The 9,711-nt window shown below is 41.8% G+C and overlaps 1 protein-coding gene across 1 annotated transcript; it reads right to left on the bottom strand.

Moving 5' to 3' along the window:
* Window positions 1–1,019: 1,019 nt before the first annotated feature.
* On the bottom strand, window positions 1,020–9,430 carry agr1 (anterior gradient 1). The gene is made up of 8 exons (XM_024388769.2): window positions 9,280–9,430; window positions 8,140–8,250; window positions 7,833–7,896; window positions 5,706–5,758; window positions 5,368–5,444; window positions 2,453–2,516; window positions 1,883–1,966; window positions 1,020–1,215 (listed from the first exon to the last, which is right to left on the bottom strand). The coding sequence occupies exons 2-8, from the start codon at window positions 8,234–8,236 to the stop codon at window positions 1,166–1,168; spliced, it is 489 nt and encodes a 162-aa protein (XP_024244537.1). The 5' UTR covers window positions 8,237–8,250; window positions 9,280–9,430; the 3' UTR covers window positions 1,020–1,165.
* Window positions 9,431–9,711: the final 281 nt, after the last annotated feature.

The raw sequence follows: 9,711 nt of genomic DNA, 5'->3' as shown, positions 1-9,711 counted from the left end.
TTGTTTGTGTTAATATTTTATTTTTATTGGCCAGTCTGAGATATGGCTTTTTCTTTGCAACTTTTCCTAGAAGGCCAGCATCCCGGAGTCTCCTCTTCACTGTTGACGTTGAGACTGGCATTTTGGGGGTACTATTTAAAGACGCTGACAGCTGAGGACTTGTGAGGCGTCTGTTTCTCAAACTAGACACTCCAATGTACTTGTCCTCTTGCTCAGTTGGACTCCTCTTTCTATTCTGGTTAGAGCCAGTTTGAGCTGTTCTGTGAAGGGAGTAATACACAGCGTTGTATGAGATCTTCAGTTTCTTGGCAATTTCTCACATGGAATAGCCTTCGTTTCTCAGAACAAGTATAGACTGATGAGTTTCAGAAGAGTTTCTTTCAGACCCCTTGACTTTTTTCACATTTTGTTACATTATTCTAAAATTGATTAAATAAAACATTTTCCTCATCCACGCACAACATACCCCATAATGACAAAGCAAAAACTAGTTTTTAGAAATGTTTTTAAATGTATATTTTTTTTAACTGAAATAGTACATTTACATAGGTATTCAGACCCTTCACTCAGTACATTGTTGAAGCACCATTGGCAGTGATTACAGACTCTAATCTTTTGGGGTATTACGCTACAAGCTTGGCACACCTATATTTGGAGAGTTTCTCCCATACATATTTTAAGATCTGGCCACAGATGGACCCCACTTTGAGAAACCCTGACTTAAGAGTGTCTTTGGTGTTAGCCCTGCAAACATGGGGTTTGTTAGGTATGTGCAGGGGGACTGAGATACACCGAATAGTCTACAGTGTTGTTTTTGTATACATGCCTTCATTATAAATGTATTAAGCACTGAGCAGATAGAAGTCTGATATTTGTACAAATATTTGTGTATCCTCTTACAGTCTGCAAAAATGTATAGCAAAGTCATGTCAACATCCCTCACAGAGAACGCCCATATAACTTAGTTAAAAACATTTTTTCCCCTGTTTTAGCACTTGGAGTCAATGAAGATCAACAAATTCCGTGCACACTGTCATTCATCTTTATTGATTTATCTATTGCATACATTCTGTGTAAACATAAGAATGTCCAAGACTCAGTGAACCCCTCTGGAACAGGGAGGAACCCAGTAGATTATGGGTACATTATTGAAAAGGCTGTGAGGTTACAGTTCAGTGTGCAGTAGACGCTTGGCTTTCTTCATGTTCTCGGCCACTGTGGAGAAAGGGGCACAATAGACAAGAAGCTTGAGCAAAAATCCATTCACCAGGGAAGGGTTCAATTCCATTTCAAGTCATGAAGAGAATGGGAATGCAATTCAAGAATTGACTGAATTGAAATGGCCCCGACCCTAACCTTGCTTTACAAATTCTGTTAGTAGTCTAGATAGACCAAACATTTCATTATTTTAAACTTGCAGCAATTACAGTAATAATTTGCTTAATTTCTTGACTATTAATAATAATCATGCCTTCACTTTTCAGATTTTAATTTGAGCAACTGACGCCTGGATTTGCCCTTAACACACTCTTTCCTACTTCTTCAGCAATTTTGTCAGAAAACTTCGACACACTCTTCCAGTAAAACTTTCATATAGTATTCACCCACCCCCTCACCCGCCCACCGTTTCTCCAGCTAAGAACTATCCTTGAAGCATTCTCATTATTTAGTGGTTGCATCTCCCAACTCTCTGTCCCAAATGGTTAGTGGATGAGGTGGAGGAAGAAAGAGTAGAACCTATTAATAAGCAAGTTCAGTTTGTGTTCATGGAAGAAGAAAAAAAAGTTGGGGGATGTGGGTGTGTGTGTTAAGCACGTAACAGGAGGATAACTGAATCTCATAGGACCTCATTAGGGATGAAGAGAAGAAGCGGTACACTCACGGTACGGGATGTCGCTCGGCTTGTAGGTGAACATGTGGTTACTGTACTTCCCAACAAGCTCAGCACGCACAGTCATGGATGGATCTGTAGAAAAAAGGTGTGTGTGTGTGTGAGAGAGAGGGGGGATGGGGGTAAGGGGATGGGGGTTGCAGAGACGGTTATCAATTTTGGAGGAGCACTATGCCAAAGCTTCAAAGCAGAAGTTATACATTCCAGACAGGGTTGGGTGTTAGAGAATGTCTGCAGCCACATGTTCCTTTCAACCAGAACACATCATTATGGGTGCACGAATAACTAGACTGTGATGCTTTATTCATACTATTCCATTTCTAACACTATGGCGACTCATACATTAGATTGATCCCTTAATCAAAAATGTATGTTGTCTGATTGTTATTAGGCTAATGGCTACTAATTAAAAGTAAAGTTATACGAGGCACTGAATACAGTCACATCAAGCATCTCACGGCAAGCATTAGACAGAGGGATGTACTGGGGATTCAGAATGAATGGGGATTTATTTCCTAATTGAGAGATGTCCTCAGATGACATGGTAGAAGAAAGACCCACCAACAAAGATAATTCTTGGAACGTAGTGGCCATCTGGTGCCAGATTGGAGTCTCTAGTCTCATGCTGAAAAATATATACAAATTACATTAAAACATATGGGAATTCCAAGGTGGCATAGCAGTTCAGATGTCTTTTGTCCTCGTCTTGTCGTGTCCTGTATATATATATTTACTACTTTTTTATATACATTTTATTTTTATTTTCCATCAACTCATCTTCAAAACACTCTCCTGCAACCCGCCTCACCAATTTATATTTATAAAAAAGTATTATTTACCTCAAATCTGTAATCCTCCAAGAAGCTAGCCAGAAACTCCAAGAAGCTAGCCTGAAACTAGCCAGAAGCTAATCCAGAAGCTAATCAGAAGCTAGTTAGCTTCTTTACTGGCAAATCGTTAGTATTCAGCTAACCACGGTTTGTGGTCATCAGCTATCCTTTAGCTCGAAAATCTATCGCCAGTTCTGTACGGCGCAGCGCGGCTCGGAACGGAACATACCGGACCAATTTTTCTCTCCATGTCCCTGGATTTCGACTGCTCTCTGGACATTCATACCCGGATCTCACAGCTAGCTAGCTGCTATCCGTGTGACTATCGGCCTTCGTCGATTCCCGGAGCAAACATCGATTATTCCGGAGCTAGCCAGCTCCGTCAATCACTCCTGAGTTCCATCAATCACTCCTGTGCTGCAGTCACCTATCCGGACCCGTTTTACTGCCTACGCGGAGCCCCACCGGGCCTTCACAACTGGACTGCCGACGTTATCTACCCGAAGGAGATCCGGCTGGCTCCTCCGTCGCGACGTTACCTGAACGCCCATCTGCGGCCTGCTAACCGTTAGCTGTCTTACCGGCTGCTATCTGAATAGACAATCGGACAATTTATTTATTTTTATTATTATTATGTTTTCTTCTTGGGCCTCTATAACTATATCTATTGTTTTTATTTTTGTTGTTGTTGTGTGATTTGGATTAATCCCCTCTACCACACGGAACCCCACTAATCTACTGACGGAACGCAAGAGGTGGCTAACAACAGACCTCCATCCTCTGCTAGCTTGCTACCGATGGCCTGGCTAGCTGTCTAAATCGCCGTGACCCCCAACCAACCTCTCCACTCACTGGACCCTTTTGATCACTCGACTAAGCATGCCTCTCCTTAATGTCAATATGTCTTGTCCATTGCTGTTCTGGTTAGTGTTTATTGGCTTATTTCACTGTAGAGCCTCTAGTCCTGCTCACTATACCTTATCCAACCTATTAGTTCCACCACCCACACATGCAATGACATCTCCTGGTTTCAATGATGTTTCTAGAGACAATATATAATCTCTCTTCATCATTCAATACCTAGGTTTACCTCCACTGTATTCACATACTACCATACCTTTGTCTGTACATTATACCTTTTGCATTTTTCTACGGCTGGCCATGCTTTCCACCTGGCTACTCCTACCCCGGTCAACAGCACTGCACCCCCAACAGCAACTCGCCCAAGCCTTCCCCATTTCTCCTTCTCCCAAATCCATTCAGCTGATGTTCTGAAAGAGCTGCAAAATCTGGACCCCTACAAATCAGCCGGGCTAGACAATCTGGACCCTTTCTTTCTAAAATTATCTGCCGAAATTGTTGCCACCCCTATTACTAGCCTGTTCAACCTCTCTTTCGTGTCGTCTGGACGGCTCTGACTTAGAATACGTGGACAACTACAAATACTTAGGTGTCTGGTTAGACTGTAAACTCTCCTTCCAGACCCATATCAAACATCTCCAATCCAAAGTTAAATCTAGAATTGGCTTCCTATTTCGCAACAAAGCATCCTTCACTCATGCTGCCAAACATACCCTTGTAAAACTGACCATCCTACCAATCCTCGACTTTGGCGATGTCATTTACAAAATAGCCTCCAATACCCTACTCAACAAATTGGATGCAGTCTATCACAGTGCAATCCGTTTTGTCACCAAAGCCCCATATACTACCCACCATTGCGACCTGTACGCTCTCGTTGGCTGGCCCTCGCTTCATACTCGTCGCCAAACCCACTGGCTCCATGTCATCTACAAGACCCTGCTAGGTAAAGTCCCCCCTTATCTCAGCTCGCTGGTCACCATAGCATCTCCCACCTGTAGCACATGCTCCAGCAGGCATATCTCTCTAGTCACCCCCAAAAACAATTATTTCTTTGGCCGCCTCTCCTTCCAGTTCTCTGCTGCCAATGACTGGAACGAACTACAAAAATCTCTGAAACTGGAAACACTTATCTCCCTCACTAGCTTTAAGCACCAACTGTCAGAGCAGCTCACAGATTACTGCACCTGTACATAGCCCACCTATAATTTAGCCCAAACAACTACCTCTTTCCCAACTGTATTTAATTTTTATTTATTTATTTATTTTGCTCCTTTGCACCCCATTATTTTTATTTCTACTTTGCACATTCTTCCATTGCAAAACTACCATTCCAGTGTTTTACTTGCTATATTGTATTTACTTTGCCACCATGGCCTTTTTTGCCTTTACCTCCCTTCTCACCTCATTTGCTCACATTGTATATAGACTTGTTTATACTGTATTATTGACTGTATGTTTGTTTTACTCCATGTGTAACTCTGTGTCGTTGTATGTGTCGAACTGCTTTGCTTTATCTTGGCCAGGTCGCAATTGTAAATGAGAACTTGTTCTCAACTTGCCTACCTGGTTAAATAAAGGTCAAATAAATAAATAAAAATACATTTATAATAATCAACATCTATCATCTCACCTTAACATGTAATATCTAACATGTATCTACAGGTAAGGAAATAATGAAATGCATGGTTCAATGTCTTACCTGTGATTGGAACATGGTTATAACCATAAAATTGCATTGCTTCCAATGAGAACATGTTGAAAAAGCATTAAAAAGATAATTACTATCAAATTGAGCATGACAAAATCCTCTTGGGCAAGTTCCTGTACGGCTTTATCAGCAGCAAACGCCTTCTTCAGAGCTGTCAAAGAGCCGTGACAGAAGGACAGTTAGTGAGAACCCCACCTTCAACCTTGACACTTTATCCTCATAAAGTGGAATCTGTATATGCATTGCAACTCCTTTTGTCATTCAAGCCCTTACAAATGATCATGTCGAGAATACAATTAAATGTTGATACAAAGAGACCAGAATGAATTGTAAGGCAACAAAAGACCTTGGTTTGGGGGCCCACTGGGGTTAGATGAAGAATGTGCGAGTATAAAAGCACAGCAGTTATCACCTTGACTATGAGGACAATCCTCCATGTGATGAATGACCATCAGGGGCTTCTTACTGTTGGAACACGAGGACACGGTCAAAAGATGAACACATTCCACTGCAGAATAGGTGGTGGGCGGATGTGCTTACAGAGAAGCAAAGAATGTCTCTGGGAATATAGCAAACCCAAGGTCTGAGTGTCATTAAGGATATATGAGAGCACATAGGTTGTGCCAGTACCAAATGGCATTCTAGTCCCTATTCAGTGTACTACATTTGATAGGACTCTGGTCAAACGTAGTGCACTTTGTAGGGAACAGGGTGCCATTTGGGATTCAGACACTGAGTAAATATGAGGATTTCAGTTTCAATTTGATTTGTTTCTCTGGGGTCATTGAATTAATGGGGCATAGTGGCATAATCACTGTGAGGATAGGACTGGGACATAAGCAGATACACTACATGACCAAAAGTATGTGGACACCTGCTTGTCGATCTCATTCCAAAATCATGGGCATTAATATGGAGCTGGTCCCACCTTTGCTGCTATAACAGCCTCCACACTTCTAGAAAGGCTTTCCACTAGATGAAGGAACTTTGCTGTGGGGACTTCCTTCCATTCAGCCACAAGAGCATTTGTGAGGCCAGGAACTGATGTTGGGTGATTAGGCCTGGCTTGCAGTCGGCATTCCAATTTCTCTCAAAAGGTGTTCGATGGGGTATTACAGGGGCTGCAGTCCTTAAGAGTTTTTTATTTATTTTAATTGTACCTTTATTTAACTAGGCAAGTCAGTTAAGAACAAATTCTTATTTTCAATGACGGCCTAGGAACAGTGGGTTAACTGCCTTGTTCAGGGGCAGAACGGCAGATTTGTACCTTATCAGCTCGGGGATTCGATCCTTGCAACCTTTCGGTTACTAGTCCAACGCTCTAACCACTAGGCTACCTGCCGCCCCAGGGTGCGTCACTTGAGTGGGTTGAGTCACTGACTTGATCTTCCTGTTCGGGTTGGCGCCCCCCTCGGGTTCGTGCTGTGGGGAGATCTTCGTGGGCTATACTCAGCCTTGTCTCGGGATATTAAGTTGGTGGTTGAAGATATCTTTCTATTGGTGTGGGGGCTGTGCTTTGGCAAAGTGGGTGGGGTTATATCCTGCCTGGTTGGCCCTGTCCGGGGGTATAGTTGGACAGGGTCACAGGGTCTCCCGACCCCTCCTGGTTCAGCCGCCAGTAATTATGCTACAATAGTTTGTGTCCGGGGGCTAGGGTCAGTCTGTTATATCTGGAGTATTTATCCTGTCTTATCCTGTGTCCTGTGTGAATTTAAGTATGCTCCCTCTAATTCTCTCTCTTTCTCTCTCTCGGAGGACCTGAGCCCTAGGCTAATGCCTCAGGACTACCTGGCCTGATGACTCCTTGCTGTCCCCAGTCCACCTGGTAATGCTGCAGCTCCAGTTTCAATTGTTCTGCCTGCGGTTATGGAACCCTGACCTGTTCACCGGACGTGCTGCCTCGTCCCGGACCTGCTGCTTTCGACTCTCTCTCTCTACCGCACCTGCTGTCTCTAACTCTGAATGATCAGCTATGAAAAACCAACTGACATTTACTCCTGAGGTGCTGACCTCTTCAACCACCGTTATTATTATTATTTGACCATGCTGGTCATCTATGAACATTTGAACATCTTGACCATGTACTGTTATAATCTCCACCCGGCACAGCCAGTAGAGGACTGGCATCCCCTCAGAGCCTGGTTCCTCTCTAGGTTTCTTCCTAGGTTCCTGCCTTTCTAGGGAGTTTTTCCTAGCCACCGTGCTTCTAAATCTGCATTTCTTGCTCTTTGGTGTTTTAGGCTGGGTTTCTGTATAGCACTTTGTGACATCGGCAGATGTAAAAAGGGCTTTATAAATACATTTGATTGATGAATTGTTTACACCTGTCAGCAAAGGGTGTGGCTGAAATAGCTGAGTCCACTCATTTGAAGGGTTGTCCACATGCTTTTGTATATATAGTGTAGCTATAATAAAATGTTTCACTCAGACATTTGAAAGATTGTTCTAATTTTCAAATGTACGCCACTAACCAAAAAACACAATTGCAATGTGATATGTCTTGTTGTGTATTTTGTCTAATATCTCTGTCTTGTCTTACCTTTCTGTCATTGTCATCAGGGCTTCCTCATAGGTCTGGACCCAAGTAATGTCATCCCCCCATCCTGAGGCAAAATAAAAAATCAATATAATAAAATATATACGCCACTTAGCAGATGCTTTTATCTAAACGCGACTTACTGTCATGCGTGCATACATTTTACGTATGGTTGGTAACGGGAATGGAACCCAACTGATCTACAAATGACCAGATTGGACCAGACTTTAATTTGGTGTTAATGTAATGGCGGATGAGGGGCTGTTTTTAGTAGTAAAGTCCAATGGAGGTGAGATATGTTAAGTCATACCTCTTGAGAGAGTTTGAGGGCCTTTCTTTGTTTTCTTCTGTATGGACACTTCCATGCAGGTGACAAAGAGCAAGGCAAAGAGAGACCACCGATACATGGCGTTCACCAGTTCTGAGAGAGAGAGAGAGAGAGAGAGAGAGAGAGAGAGAGAGAGAGAGAGAGGAGAGAGAGAAAAAGTCAAGTCTACCTGTTAAACATTTATTTTATTTTTTTACATGGTACCCTATACAAAAAAAAATCTCATCAAAATCCTTACCAAAAGTGGTGGTCAGAATGCCCTATGCAAAAGCCAACTTCTTAATAATCTCCAAATCTCGCACCAAATCTCAGGTGCACTGGCCAGTTTACATTTATTTTACCATTCAGTCACAATGAGAGTAAACCTTCCTTATGATAGGGTGGTGAAGATCTTACTCAACTATGTTTCGACTATCGATCTATAGACTATAGACCTCAAAATCATTTCTGCATGCCAAGGATCTTGATTTAGGATCTGACAATGGAGCAATGAATGAAGACTTTGCAGGCTGTGTGTCAGAACAGGATTGACCGGTTTAATTACAATGATGTATGTGTTAGAATACTTAAAGCCTAAATGGCACAGTGAAAGGTCATATAACAATCTAATACATTTGTATATTGTCTATCACTCTTGCCCATATAAAGTGAAGTGTCATTAAAAAGGGACCCTGTCGAAAAAACTTTGCATTTTTTTGTTGTTGCTATTTCTACACAATTTCCTAATGAATATGCCCAATTACTGTATATGCCTACTAAAACAGGCCAAACTTGTTTAAGTGTCCCATTTCCTTAAAGTATTCCTTTTCTCGATAATGCCACAGGTATATTAGACTAGAGTGTTTCTAAATGCTAAAACAAAATCCTGTACCGGTATACTGCATTTTAGAGTTAGTGTAGATAATGTTAATTTATTTACAACTTAAAACCATTTATTTGGTTGCCAGTCTGCTTCTTCTTTGGCCAAATGGCCAGGGGGAAAATGAAGGTTTTAAACATTACTGAATGTTGACACAGATAGGCGTATACGCTACCCAGATTATTCAAATGCTGCACCAAGTGAACATAATAATAGTACAGGTTTCAACTGAGAAATATTTTTCAATAATATAAATATCTTACCTATTGCACAGGCGTATGAGGAGTGTCTGGAGCCTACGTCCAAGCTGACAGTAACTAGGTTTTGATTTTCAGGTATTTTTATAGACAACAGAATTTACCAAACAGGTATGGGATTGGCATTACACGAAACAAAGCAAATGAATTGTAGCACACAAATGCACTGTAATAGGAATTTCACAAAAGGAGATAAGTTGTTGCTGAAGTCAATCAAAAATCTATCCAATTTATTACAATTTGCAACAGGGATACCCCAGCACAGAAGAAGATCAAATGTCTAACTGGCTTCTTGGAGACAGGCCCTTTATCCTAATCAGACAGGACCAAAAGTTCTGTAAACACCAGACCAAGAGGCTCGCAGGAAGTCAAAACAAAAGTCAGTGACTTTGTCAGCTGCTACAGAATCACACGTCTCCACAGAATGTCATCACTAAA

This window comes from Oncorhynchus tshawytscha, linkage group LG26 (genome assembly GCF_018296145.1).
Source record: "Oncorhynchus tshawytscha isolate Ot180627B linkage group LG26, Otsh_v2.0, whole genome shotgun sequence".
Lineage (NCBI taxonomy): Eukaryota > Metazoa > Chordata > Actinopteri > Salmoniformes > Salmonidae > Oncorhynchus > Oncorhynchus tshawytscha.
The sequence above is the reverse complement of the archived record's forward strand: the minus strand, read 5'-3'. Positions and strand labels throughout refer to the sequence as shown.

What these genes read in the sequence shown, in the direction of transcription:
- agr1 (XM_024388769.2), bottom strand. Translation starts at nt 8,236, where the DNA reads ATGTATCGGTGGTCTCTCTTTGCCTTGCTCTTTGTCACCTGCATGGAA. An exon ending in CTGATGACAATGACAGAAAG is followed by an intron (nt 5,759 to 7,832) that starts GTAAGACAAGAC and finishes GTGTTCCAACAG; the next exon opens with TAAGAAGCCCCTGATGGTCA. An exon ending in TCCAAGAATTATCTTTGTTG is followed by an intron (nt 1,967 to 2,452) that starts GTGGGTCTTTCT and finishes TTTTTTCTACAG; the next exon opens with ATCCATCCATGACTGTGCGT.